Raw genomic sequence first — 14,668 nt, forward strand, 5'->3', positions numbered from 1 at the left:
TCGAGCGTGGTACCGGAAGATTGGAGGGTGGCCAATGTAACGCCCATTTTTAAAAAAGGCTCCAGGGGAGATCCGGGAAATTATAGACCGGTGAGTCTGACGTCGGTGCCTGGGAAAATGGTAGAGGCTATTATTAAAAACAAAATTACAGAGCACATCCGAGGACATGGATTACTGAGACCAAGTCAGCATGGCTTTTGTGTGGGGAAATCTTGCCTGACCAATTTACTTCAATTCTTTGAAGGAGTGAACAAACATGTGGACAAAGGGGAGTCGGTTGATATTGTGTATCTGGATTTTCAAAAGGCGTTTGACAAGGTACCTCATGAAAGGCTACAGAGGAAATTGGAGGGTCATGGGATAGGAGGAAATGTCCTATTGTGGATTAAAAACTGGTTGAAGGATAGGAAACAGAGAGTGGGGTTAAATGGGCAGTATTCACAATGGAGAAGGGTAGTTAGTGGGGTTCCTCAGGGGTCTGTGCTAGGACCGCTGCTTTTTAATATATTTATAAATGATTTAGAGATGGGAGTAACTAGCGAGGTAATTAAATTTGCTGATGACACAAAGTTATTCAAAGTCGTTAAATCGCGACAGGATTGTGAAAAATTACAAGAGGACCTTACGAGACTGGGAGACTGGGCGGCTAAATGGCAGATGATGTTTAATGTGAGCAAGTGCAAGGTGATGCATGTGGGAAAAAAGAACCCAAATTATAGCTACGTCATGCAAGGTTCCACGTTAGGAGTTACGGACCAAGAAAGGGATCTGGGTGGTGTCGTCGTCGATAACACACTGAAACCTTCTGCTCAGTGTGCTGCTGCGGCTAAGAAAGCAAATAGAATGTTGGGTATTATTAGGAAAGGTATGGAAAACAGGTGTGAGGATGTTATAATGCCGTTGTATCGCTCCATGGTGCGACCGCACCTTGAGTATTGTGTTCAATTCTGGTCGCCGCATCTCAAGAAAGATATAGTAGAATTGGAAAAGGTGCAGCGAAGGGCGACTAAAATGATAGCGGGGATGGGACGACTTCCTATGAAGAAAGACTAAGGAGGCTAGGGCTATATAGCTTGGAGAAGAGACGGCTGAGGGGAGACATGATAGAGGTATATAAAATAATGAGTGGAGTGGAACAGGTGGATGTGAAGCGTCTGTTCACGCTTTCCAAAAATACTAGGACTAGGGGGCATGCGATGAAACTACAGTGTAGTAAATTTAAAACAAATCGGAGAAAATTTTTCTTCACCCAACGTGTAATTAAACTCTGGAATTCGTTGCCAGAGAAAGTGGTGAAGGCGGTTAGCTTAGCAGAGTTTAAAAAGGGGTTGGACGGTTTCCTAAAGGACAAGTCCATAAACCGCTACTAAACGGACTTGGAAAAATCCAAAATTCCAGGAATAACATGTATAGAATGTTTGTAGGTTTGGGAAGCTTGCCAGGTGCCCTTGGCCTGGATTGGCCGCTGTCGTGGACAGGATGCTGGGCTCGATGGACCCTTGGTCTTTTCCCAGTATGGCATTACTTATGTACTTATGTACTTATGCCCCTCCAAGTGAGTCAAAAGTGCATAAAACAAAGAGTGCATAAAATAATAGCACAAAGGAGCTCCTGCTGACCATCGAATCCTAGGGGTAAACAACGTGTGCTCCAACAGCACCACTTTGCATAAAACTATAAAAAGAAAGGCATGACCAAAATAAGAAGGAAAATTTGAAATGATAGAAAATAAGAATTTAAAGGACCAATGATCCACCCATGTAGAAATTATTAAGGGTACCAGCGATTTAGGGTTTACTTGATGTAACTATACCATCTGTAAAACTTTGAATTTACATTAAAACTAGACCATAAAAAATGAGAAAAGCCAGTGAGCATCAGACAGATTATATTACAGATATCGCAGAATGAAGAAGTTAAACAATTATGGGAACCAAATAAAGATAATAGGTCTCCCAAAAGTGTTTTTTTTTTTTTTAAAGAACCGCAAGGTGTTTAGATTTACCTCAGGCAACCATGCCATCTATCAGGACATAAATCTACACAAATAACTCAGAACAAAGAGAGTTAGTGATCATTCACCAGCTAATGAAACAAAGGAAAAGTAAGATACTTATGTAATAATCAAACCTGAAATTTATTAAAAAGGTGAAAGTACCAGCAGAACTGGAGAGGGCGTCCTCTATCATTAAAGGTGAGAAAATACACCAAAAGCATACTGAAGATTTAGGGAAAGGAAAATGGGACTTGATGTACTGCCTTTCTGTGGTATTTTGCAACTACATTCAAGGTGGTTTACATATATGCAGGTACTTATTTTGTACCTGGGGCAATGGGGGGTTAGGTGACTTGCCCACAGTCACAAGGGGCTGCAGTGGGAATTGAACCCAGTTCCCCAGGATCAAAGTCTGCTGCACTAACCACTAGGCTACTCCTAGGGGTCCTTTTGTTAAGGTGCATTGAAAAATGGTCTGCAGTAGTGTAGGCGTGTGTTTTGGCCATGTGCAGGATCATTTTTCAGCGCACCTGTAAAAATGCCCAACAGGGATTTTTCAGGAAGAATATGGAGGGGAAGGGGGGGGGCACTAGACCACCACTGAGTTTTTTGAGTTGCATTGGGGGGGGGGGCTCGAGAGGGTCCAGTGGACGTCCTCTCAAGCCGCCACCCCCCCCCATGCAACTCAAATAACTCCGTGATGGTCACTGTCAAATGCATTTGACAGCTTTGAGTCGCAAACAGGGACCGATGCTCAAAGGATTTTCCATGCATCTCATTTGCATGCCATCCCCTTTGTGCATCACTCGCTGTTTGCAACTCGTTAACTCCTCACACTGCTGCTGGTTTTAACGGGGCCCATTGTGTATAAGGCCCTTAGACAGGCTACTCCTGCATCTAATTACAATTCTTATGATAATCTCAGGGATCTCTGTTCTCTTGCTCTCCTAGATGATTTTTTTGTTTTGTTTATATATAAGATGGCAGTCTGCCTTTTGTTCTTTTTTCTTTAACACGCATCACTGATGTTACTTGGTTACACTGATTTGTTGCTGTTGTTATTTCTTAGTTGGTCTTCAATTTTACTCTTTTATTAATGAAGATTACTTCAACCCAAAAAAAATGTATGCCAAATATGCATGCACTACATTCCAAACTTCTGAGTGAATCTAGTTGCCTGGAAAACAGGGCATTAAACTTCTAAAAACAAACTTTAGCACTGACTCATCTGCTCAGAATGTTGTAATAATTTGTTCTTGACAGTAAAGCCCTTGTTCTTTGGTAATGATTGCTCAGTTATGTGCCACTAGATGGCAGTGGATGAAAGGATTTAACTGTGGGAGGGCTGTGGTAGCCCATGGTACTCCCCACCCTTCTTGTTTGAAGTTAGGCCCACTTGGGGGCTGATGCTCAAACGTTCGCACCACAACCTACAGTGCAGAACCATATAGCGTGACAACAGTGCAGAAAAATAGCTAACCAAAGCTTGAATTATATTTAAATTTTATGTACAGTGAAATTGTGCTATGACACCAAAACTAGGTGGTGTTGCTTGCCTGGTACATGTGCACAAGGGTTTTGCAGCAAGCAGGGCTCTTGTGCACATGCCCAGACGAAGCCAGAAGTGCAGGCACACATCAGCACTGTTCTGCAGTTTTAAATATGAGCCTGTTTAAAAATTATTTTAAGGCTCATATTTAAGAGCAGATAAAACAGGCACCAGTGTGAGCTTTTGCTTTGAATTCAGCTTAGACTCACGCACATATTTGTTTCTCACTATCGGTGCTTAAAACTTGCACGAGCTTCCTTTCCCTAACAAAAGAGGACCAAACCCATACTTTAATGTGCCAAATTAACAAGAAATCTTCTAATGAAAACCTTCAATGCCACCTCCGAGCCTGTGGTAAGTTTTCAGCATTAAGGTCAGCATTTGCTTTTGTCCTTCCATCTGAACATTGGGAGGGAACACCGACTGACCTCATTAACAGTCATTTGAATGCATTTAAATACCATTTGTGGCCATCTTTGGTGCACACGATAATATTCGTGCTAGAGCCCTCTGAACATTCTGTGCACATTAGCGTGTACACTGTTCCGGCACCAACTGCCTTTAACATTGTCTTTAGCATTTGAGCGTTAGCTCTTTAGTCAGCAAAGATGGCACAGGCCAAAGACCAGAGAACTAGGCCAACATCCACACTACCTAGTATCCACCCATGTTAATCTCAGGCCCCACCAAAAAAAGTCAATTCTGCCCCCATCAGTGGATGAAAAACACAATGTGATTGGCTGACAAGGTTGCTTTGTAATGTCATAGTCATTTGGGAATAGGCAGACAAAAGTGCTGGTATGACATCATAAAACCTAGCAAAGAAACACATCAGAAACATGTAGCTGGACTTGACTGGACTTCACAGGTATACACAGCACGAGGCTGACATGATGCTATAATGACCTGACTCTTAAAAAAGAAAAAGAAAATACTGCATACCCTGATGATCCAATGTATTCTCTTGATAATACACTGACAGAGCAAATTTTCACTATGTGTACAATATTGAAGCAGTTTTGTCAACATTTTCAATCCCAAATGATATTTTATTTTATTATAGAGTCATAAAGATGAAAGTCATATGTTACTGAAAATTCATGTTCAGGTTTGCGTGTATGTATGTTTGTGTGTTTGCATGCATACATATGTGTAGAGGTGAAAGTGTTACATACATCACACCTGGACCTGCCAGTTGTACTGCAGCTGCTTAAAAATTGATTTTATGCATGCTTTTTGCTTTCTTAACCACCTGTGTTCTCTCTTTCTCTCTCTCCTTTCCTCTGTCTTTTCTGTGCTGATCTGCTTCATAATCTTTTTCCTCTGTGATCCTGCGTATGGCAGAAATCCTCCAGTTCAGCATCCTCAGAAGCCTCGGAAACATGCCAGTCGGTTAGTGAGTGCAGCTCCCCCACCTCGGTTAGTTCTTGTTCCACTGCAGGGGCGCGCTCAGGTGCAGAAAAGGTGAAGCCTTTGTCACCAACACTCCCTTTCTCGCTTTCACATATTAACACTCACTGCCGGGTGTACACAAGGGTGAAACCACTAAGTAATGTGTACAGAAGTGTGCCCGTATTTCCACTATCAAAGCTTTTTAAATAAATTAATACAGGATATGGAGCAGAATATATCACTACTGTGGTTGTTCTCAGTACAGTACTACTGTAATATTTGTGACTGTTGGAGGGAGGCCCCCTGAATTTGCATATGGCTATATGACTTGTCAATATTAGCCATGAGCATACCATGATGTTGGATGATAAGGGGTCCTCTGGATTCTGTAAGTAAGCTGTGGTGTATTACCTTGCAGCACAGCATCCATGAGATTCCCCTCGCATGTTGCTAGGCCCCATGGAATTCCTGAGCCTGGCGTGGCATTCTACCAGGCCCTCAGGATCTGTGGCTCTGCCTCTCTGCACACACTCCTTGGATGGTTTCTCCGCTGTGTTCTTCATACCTGCACTAACTTCCTACTTTTGATCCATGTCTGTTCATCAGCTGCTTCTTGCTTGGCCATTGGTCGGGAGGAGGGGAGTTGATATAATCTCTTCCATTTCAGGTACAGTTCTGCATTATATGAGAAGCAGACAGATACCACAAGAAGGTAGAAAGCACACAGTATAATATCTTTATACATGTTGTAAAGATTTGATCTGCAGGGAAGGTGTAGGAAACTATTTTTCTACTCTTGGTGCTGGTGAATTCTAAAATATACTCATACCCGGCAATGTTCCCAGAATCTCTTGATGGAAATAGAATCTCTTGATGGAAATACTTCTTACCATGAATCTAAGATCACTCACTGGAAAGTTCTACCAGCAAATTTGGAGCATCTCAGTATACAGGGGCCCTTTTACTAAGGCACGTACAAAGTGCGTCAAATTAGAACTACTGCCCAGCTACCGCATGCCACGGGCAGTAATTCTAATTATGATCAGAAAATAATTTATATTTTCTACCGCTTGGCGCTAACTGGGTGGTAATTGGCAGTATATGCACACTGGCGATTACCGCCCGGTTAACGCATGAGACCTTACCGCTTAGTCAGTGGGTGGCGGTAAGGTCTCAGGCCCAAAATAGATGCACGCCAATTTTTATTTTGCCGCATGTCCATTTTCGGCCCCCCAAAAAAGACCTTTTTTGCAGGCACGCTGAAAAATGGACCTGCATGTGTCCAATACATGCGCCTACACCAGCGAAGGCCATTTTTCAGCACGCCTTAGTAAAAGGGCTCCAGAGTGCCTTGTAAAATCTTTACACCCTTGTACGTTTTTCACATTCTGCTGTCTATAAAATACAGTTCAAAACACATTAAAGTAAGAGTTTGTCTCACTAATCTAAACAACATACTGTATACTTTCAATGTGAAAGAACAATTACCAAAGGGCCCGATATTCAGCTGGCAGCAATCAGTGATTTGCTGACCGTTGCCAGCATTATCCACAGAAATTTAATGCTGGGTTATGTATTGAATTTTTGGGTATACAGAGCTGGTTAAGTGTGATACTCAGCACCTAACTGGCTGTGGTGAACTGCATAAAAATAAGAGTGACTTTTATGTACTCCTGTTTATGCAGTTACTTTGACCAGTAAGGTGTAGGCCAAGTGTTGACTCCGCCCCAGAACGTCACCCAAATAGCCAGTTTCACGTTGGACACTAACCGAACATTTTCAGTGGCACTGTCAAATTAAGTGCCTCTTAATATGCTCGGTTAGCCCTGGACAGGTAATTTAAACAGCCAGGAGCCTCTCCTGGCCATTTTATTAATTGTAAATATTGGGCCCTAAATATTCAAAAATGAATTAAGAATAAGAAACCAAAAAAAGAAAACCCCTTGATTGCATAAATCTTCACATCCTCTTGACTCGGTACTAGATGGAAGACCGTTTTTGCAGCAATAACTGCTGAGGTTTTTTTGTACAAAACGGTGCAGTTCTTTCCCATTCTTCTTGGCAGAACAGCTCAATCTCTTTCAGTTCACTGAGGATCACTTTTGGACCACAGTCTTGAAATCTTGCCACAGATTTTCTGTTGCATTCAGGTCATGGTTTTGACTAGGTTGTTCCAGGACATACGCTTCCCTCTTGCTACACTACTCCATTGTCCTTTTGCTCTGTGTCTAGGAACAGTGTCCTGCTGAAAAGTGAATCTTCTCTCTAAGATCAGATCTTTAGCCAACAGAGGCAGGTTTTTCCAAGATCTGCCTGTACTTGTACTATCCCTCTTTCCTTCAGTTTTCACAAATCTCCCTGGCCCACTGCTGCAAAACATCACCATAACATAATGCTGTCACCCCCTGCTTTACTGTAGGGATAATGTTAACAGGGTGATGTGCTGTGCTTGTTTAACTCTATGGGGTCGATAGTCAAAGCAATTTAATTGGCCAGAAACAATTCCTGGCTGGTTAAAGTACTTGTTCTGGCCTGGGCTATCCACTGATATGTTAAAGGCCCAAAATTGTGGAACAGTTTACTCATTGAACTTTGTTCTGTGCAGAATATTGCATAGTTTAAGAAGGAATTGAAAACCCATATGCTTATTCAAGCATATGGACCATTAGATTAATAAGATTGTTTTATTCTTTAGTACTGTTTGTTTTGGCATTCAAACTGTAATAATGTATAATTTTGTTTTTGTATTGCAATATATTTTATGTTGTACTAGTTTTATTTTTATTTTGTATGTAATTTTTGTTCCCCGCTTAGAATGCTTTTATAGTGGTTTAGAAATAAAGTTTTATTATTATTATAACTTAACCAGTTAGTCCCACTTCTAAAGACTATTGTCCACGGCACACAGTCAAGTGTATTGTGTTCGAGTATTTAATGGTTTTCACACTGTCCATGTTGCTGGTTTAACCTGAATCACATCGACCCCTGAAGAAGTTTTCGTGCCGAAACATGGCCCTTGTAGGGTCTTTTGGGTCAGCTTTATTTGACGAATAAACTCTTCGGATGCTTTCACTCCTTGTTTGTTCTGGTCATTTGGAATTTTTTCCACCTCCACCCCTGTTGTTTAGTGCTTCCTTCGTCTATGGAAGTTGTGATCCCTCTTTCCTCTTTTCGCCTAGACTGCTATTGAATATCTGGGAACAATGCCGCCACTGTCTAAAAAAATACTCACCGCCGCCAACTGAGTATCAACCCTTACATTTATTACTTCACACTAATATGAAAAAGTTCCATTTTGGTCTCATCAGACTACAAAACCTTCTCCCACATGCATACAGGGCCCGATTCTATATATGGCGCCTAAAATTAACGCATACTAGGCAATTACGCCTAAACATATTCTAAATACCACGTGTAAACGTAAGCGCAGTATTTACAGTATGCTTAGGCATACTTCATGTTACTAAATCTATGCGCATCCATTTACACCAATGAAAAGCTGATGTAAATCCCTGCACTTAGATTTACGCGCACTGGCCCATATTTTATAACAATGCACATAGATTTTGGAATGCCCACAAAACGCCCATTTCCATGCCCCTAAGCATGCACCTTTTTGCCTTTGAACGTTAGAATTTAGGTGCAGTACATTACAAAATACGCTTAGCAATGTACGTGCGTAAATTCTAATTTTTGCCAGTTAGTGCTCATTATTGCTTATTAACAACTGTTAACAACGCTTAACAGCTTGTTAAAACAATAATTCTACACACATAGTTATAGAATACACCTAGATTTACGCTCTATATAGAATCCGGAGGACAGTCTCCCCTAATTATTTCTTTGCAAATAATACATGGCACAACATACGGCTTTTTTTCAGCAGAATCTTCTTTCTTGTCACTTTCCTATAAAAGCTGTGAGGGCAATTCAATACAGTGGCACCTGAATTAGGTGCGAGAAAGAAGCGTGCTTAGCCACCATCCTATAACTTCATAAAGGCATACATCACCTAGTAAAAAATAGTAGCTCAAATCCACTTTGGTGTGCTGATACTTAGGCATGAGGTCAATGGCAAGCATAAACTGGTGCACCCAAATGTACCTTGCAATGCGCCCATCTGATACTATTCTGTATGGTGCATGTATTGCTAGGCGGAACACTTATGAAGCAGGAAAGAGAACACAGGTGATCATATTTGACTAGTTTGACTAGTCAGTGGCTAAATGTAGCAGAATGCTGAGATGTATTGCCTTTTTTATATTGACAGAAAGAGGAGTGACTAAATTCATAATATATGGCCTGATAGTCGGCTGTGGCAGTCAGCATTTGTTTTAAACACCGGCTGCCATAGTTAAGTTATATCCAGATATTCAGTGTCGATACCTGGGTATTGGTCAGCATTGAATATCTTGGTATAATGGACAGATCAGAGCTTACTTGGATAATGGTAATATTCAGGGCCATTACCTTGATAATCATCTGGATACCCTAGCACACTTTACTGGTTATCCGGATATCAGAGATAAATATGACACTTAGGGCCCCTTTCACCAAGCTGCGGCAAAAAGGGGCCTGTGCTGGCATCGGCACGTGTTTTTGATGGGTAAAAGGTCAAAAACAGTCATCAACGTCAGTGCAGGCCCCCTTTTGCAGTGGGTAAAAGGTAGGTCTTTTCTGCGTAGAAACGCTTCAGCTGGCGGGGGTTTGGGACCCCCACCAGCCACACTAGGGACCCTAGATCCATTTTGGAGGGGCCCAGGCCCCCATGGCCCTCTTGCAGCTACGCCACTGCTTTCAGCACCGTGGTAGCTCTGATTAAAGTAGTAGCACTGACTGTAAGCTGGGGCTTGTGTATTGTAGTCTGCTTTCTTACAGGACCGATGACGATTGAAATGTCTTTCTGCTAAACTTGATAGCAGGTGAAAAGTGTGCTGCTTCTGAAGGGCCATGTTTATCTCTTATGTATGTATATATATCTTTTCTCAGAAAAATGAGCCATGAAAATAGCAGGTGTAACTGTAGGTGGGTACTTTTCCTAGGACAGTTTTTAAAATGGAAATATGCACATACTTTTCCTTTGAAAATACTGCAGAATCCACAGAGGCATTCTTGCATGCCTGTGCTTTTCCCCAGTGCAGGCAGATATAAAATCACCTGCCAAAAGGGCAACTTCCAAACTGCCAGAACACCTGAAAAATCTGTGAGCAACTTGTAGCAATTTTCAAAGTGAAAGCAGGCATGTATTTTGTTTGACAGGTGCTTAAGGAAAAGGTATTCACACAGATTTCTACCTGTTTTTTTGGGCAGGTGCTATATCCAAGTACAGTAACATATTTGTTTTCAAAGATACGTAATTATGCACGTAATTCCAAACTCTGCCACCATAAATGCCCACCCTTATGTATACAATTTTGCCCACGTATAAAGTGACCAATTTTCAAAAAGCCCATTTCGATAGGTAAAGCACAGTTTTACACATGGAAATTGGCTTTGAAAATAACACTTAAAGTGACTTATGACAGGACCATTTATGAAAAATGGCTTTATTTACCAGCAATTTCTCCCATGGCATAATCTCTTGATAAACCATGCTTATGGGCTTTTAGTGCATACCGTAAGTATATTATATACTGAAATGGTCTTTATAACATTGTAAAATACCCAACATACTCTCTTTGTTCATTCCCTCTTTTCATATCTCTGTTCTGATTGTGCATTGAGTGTGAGTATCTTGCTCATCTCTAAATCCTGAATTGGTTTTTCCAGGATTGGGCTAAGGCCAGTCCTTATGAACAGCCAATGGTGAACACACTTCAACGGAGGAAGGACCGAGTGGAACACTTGCGTGAAGCAGAGCTGGGTCCTGCATACTTGGGGATGAGCATTGATGAGCCACAGAGGCCTAGGATGTCCCCAGCAATCATTGCTGCCAAGGTATGAATGGTGCCCTGGTAATCCGTTTTTAACACTGGTATTTCTTTATATTGTCTTCTTGACTCCCTGAATTTTTTGACAGCACGGTGAGGAGGTGTCACCAGCTGCCAGTGATTTGGCAATGGTGCTGACGCGTGGCTTAAGCCTTGAGCACCAAAAGAGCAGCCGAGACTCACTACAATACTCCAGTGGTTACAGCACACAGACCACCACCCCATCATGCTCAGAAGACACCATCCCATCCCAAGGTGTGCCTTTTAATTCACTCTATTAGATACAAAGGAGGATGAGCTATTCTGTGTGTTCAAAGCAGTATATTAAGTAATAAATAAACCATAAACCATAGAGCTGTGGCGTATGGTTCAGGAGAACACTTGGGGTATGGATTTATTTGTTTGTTTGTTTGTTGCATTTGTATCCCACATTTCCCACCAATTTGCAGGCTCAATGTGGCTTACATTATGCCGTAATGGTGATCGCCATTTCTGGATAGAGAATTACAAGTAGTAGTGCATTAAGGCGCGTAAATGGTAAAGTAGAATACAAAGTGGTATTGCAATGAAGTTCCTGAGTAATAGAGTGAATTATAACATAAGTTAGATAACCAACTATAGAAAATTCATTTCCGGCATAAATAAAGTGGTAGTGCGTATTGCATAACTTTCATTAGTAGCAGCGAAGGTTATCAGTCTAGTGTAAGGAGTTTGGTTTTGTCTAGTTCATCTAAAGTCTAGTTGTCTAGTATTTAGGATGGATCGTTATGGTATGCCTTCTTGAATAGGTTGGTTTTCAGTAGTTTTCGGAAAATTGTTAGGTCATGCTTTGTTTTTATAGCCTTTGGTAGTGCATTCCATAGTTGCGTGCTTATTTAGGAGAAGCTGGATGCATATGTGGATTTATATTTAAGTCCTTTGCAGCTGGGGGTAGTGGAGATTCAGGAATGTGCGTGCTAATCTTTTTGTGTTCCTAGTTGGCAGGTCTATGAGGTCTGACATATAGATCGGGGCTTCACCGTGAACGATTTTGTGGACCAGGGTGCAAACTTTGAACACAATTTGTTCTTTTAGTGGGAGCCAGTGTAGTTTTTCTCTTAGGGGTTTGGCACTTTCATATTTCGTTTTTCCAAATATGAGTCTGGCTGCTGTATTTTGAGCAGTTTGAAGTTTCTTGATGATTTGTTCTTTGCATCCGGCATAAATGGCATTGCAGTAATCTAGGTGGCTTAGCACCATTGATTGTACCAGGCTGCGGAATATTTCCTTTGGGAAGAAAGGTTTAATTCTTTTGAGTTTTCACATTGAGTGGAACATTTTCTTTGCTGTATTTTTCGCATGGCTTTTGAGTGTGAGATTTCGGTCAATTGTAACTCCAAGAACTTTCAGACTGTCTGAAACAGGAAGGGTGTAGTCTGGGGTGTTTATGCTGATGGGTTTGTTCATGTTATATTGTGAGGAGAGAATGAGAAATTGTGTCTTTTCTGCGTTTAGCTTTAGTTGGAACACATCCGCCCATGAATTCATTATTTGGAGTCTGTGTTTGATTTCATTTGGGATTTCAGTTAGATCATGTTTGAATGGGATGTAGATCGTGACATCGTCTGCGTAGATGTACGGGTTGAGTCCTTGGTTGGATAGCGATTTGGCTAAAGGTGTCATTAAGTTAAAAAGGGTTGGTGAGAGCGGTGATCCTTGGGGTACTCCGCATTCAGGTTTCCATGGTGATGATATTTTTGAATTTGATATCACTTGATATGTTCTTGCGGTTAGGAAGCCATTAATCCATCTAAGTACATTTCCGCCAATCCCGAAGTACTCTAGGATGTTCGATAGCATTTGGTGGCTGACCATGTCGAACGCGCTAAACATGTCAAATTGTAGGAGAAGTACATTATTGCCAGTTGCAATTGTTTGTTTGAATTTGGTTAGGAGGGTGATTAGCACTGTTTCAGTGCTGTGGTTGGGTTGAAATCCTGACTGTGATTCATGTAGTATTAAGAATTTGTTTAAGTAGTCGGTAAGTTGTTTAGTTACCATACTTTCCATTAGTTTGACTTCCAGAGGGATGGATGCTACTGGGTGGTAGTTGGTTGTGTCATTTTTTTTTCTTTAAGTCTTTGGGTATAGGGGTGAGTAGTATATTTCCTTTGTCCTTGCGGAAGAGTCCATGTTGTAGCATGTAGTTCAGATGTGACGTGTGAGGTCTGTTATGAAGTGTTGGGGGGCAAATTTTATTAGGTTGTTGGGACAGATATCCAGTTTGCAGTGTGATTTGGCGAATCTGTTGATTGCTTGAGTGACGGTTTCTTCGGTTAGAAGATCGAAGTTTGTCCAGGTTCGGTCTGCTGGGTATTCATCGGTAATTGGGTCCAGACAGTCAATGAATTTTTCGTGATCGGTGGTATTTAGTGGTAGGGTGGATCGTAGTTTTATAATTTTCTCATTGAAGTATTTAGCAAGATTGTCTGCTGATGGGGTGTCTGTGCTGGTTGTGGTGTCTAGTAATTTATTCACGATTTGGTAAAGATTATGTGTGTCTTTGTAGTCTGGCCCTATTTTGGCTTTGTAGTATGCTCTTTTGGTTTGTCTTATTGTATATTTGTATTTTCTTTGCATTTGTTTCCATGCATTAAGTGTGTATTCATCTTTCATTTTTTTTTTCCATGCTCGTTCGAGTCTCCTAAGTTGTGTTTTTAGTTGAACCAAGGTATCGAAATGTGTCTTTGTGTGGTTCTTGTTTGTAATGGTGCGATTTTGTCTAGTGTGCTCCTGCATCTGTCATCCCAATTTAGTAAATAATGTATGGAGTCTGTTTGTGCTATCCATTCGTTTTTGTAGATCTGTTGCCAGAATGTTACAGGGTCAATATGGCCTCTCGTGGTGTAGGTTGTGTGTTCTTGCTTGAGGTACTTGCCTTTTTTCCGCCACTGTAGGGCTAGGTTTAATTTGTGGTGGTCTGACCATGGTATGTCTGTCCATTTTGTGTCTGTTAGTATAAGGTTTAAGTTTGAGGATAGTTTGTGTGTGATGAGGTCAATTGTGTGACCTTTGACATGGGTAGCTTGCATATTAGGCCAGCTATGGTCCCAGAGTTGGAGGAAGTCCTTCATTCACGTGCATTGGTTGCATTAGGGTCTTCTAGGTGAAGGTTTATATCCCCTATTATAAGTAGATTGGAGTTAGATACACAGGTATTCAATATGAAATCCATGAAGTGTGGTTGGCATTCTTGCCAATTGCCTGGTGGCCTATAAAACAAGACAGCGTTTAGGTGGTCGAGCAGGTTAGTATGGTTAATTCTAACTGAGGCAATTTCAAGTTTTGGTGTTATAGACTCGGCAGTTGTTGTTACAGTGAAGTGAGATCTATAGACTAGTGCTAAGCCTCCTCCTCTTTTTTTCTTTCCTTGTCCAGTGAGTAATTTTGTAGCCTGGGGGGCAGAGTTCTAAAATTATGGGGTCCTTGTGATCGTGGATCCAGGTTTCGCTGATGAATAGTAGATCGAGATTGTCTGCTGTGATCCAGTCTGTTATTATTGTTGTTTTATTGACTACTGATCTGGCGTTTATGTATCCCACTTGAATTATTTGGTAGGGGTCTGTGTTTGATGTTGTGCGGATTTTTATTAGTTGTCGTTCCTTTATTTTAGAAGGACCTTTCTTTCCCTTCTATGTGTGGTTGTCCGCGTGTTGGTGATTTTCCGTTGTTTGAATTGTTGTCAGTTTGATAAGGTGTGTTTTATCCAATCAATCTTTGGTGTGTGTGTAGTATGGGTATTGTGTTACTGTCAATGAGTGG

The 14,668-nt window shown here is 41.2% G+C and overlaps 1 protein-coding gene across 1 annotated transcript in view; it reads left to right on the top strand.

The window, feature by feature from the left end:
- The window catches only part of MTSS2 (MTSS I-BAR domain containing 2), a 315,559-nt gene that overhangs the window by 295,156 nt on the left and 5,735 nt on the right, over nucleotides 1–14,668 (top strand). The window contains exons 12-14 of the mRNA XM_030203599.1: nucleotides 4,890–5,009; nucleotides 10,707–10,874; nucleotides 10,957–11,122. Of these exons, the coding sequence (XP_030059459.1) occupies nucleotides 4,890–5,009; nucleotides 10,707–10,874; nucleotides 10,957–11,122 (454 nt within the window). The remainder of the gene's footprint in view (nucleotides 1–4,889; nucleotides 5,010–10,706; nucleotides 10,875–10,956; nucleotides 11,123–14,668) is intronic.

This window comes from Microcaecilia unicolor, chromosome 5, assembly GCF_901765095.1.
Source record: "Microcaecilia unicolor chromosome 5, aMicUni1.1, whole genome shotgun sequence".
Taxonomy (NCBI): Eukaryota; Metazoa; Chordata; class Amphibia; order Gymnophiona; family Siphonopidae; genus Microcaecilia; species Microcaecilia unicolor.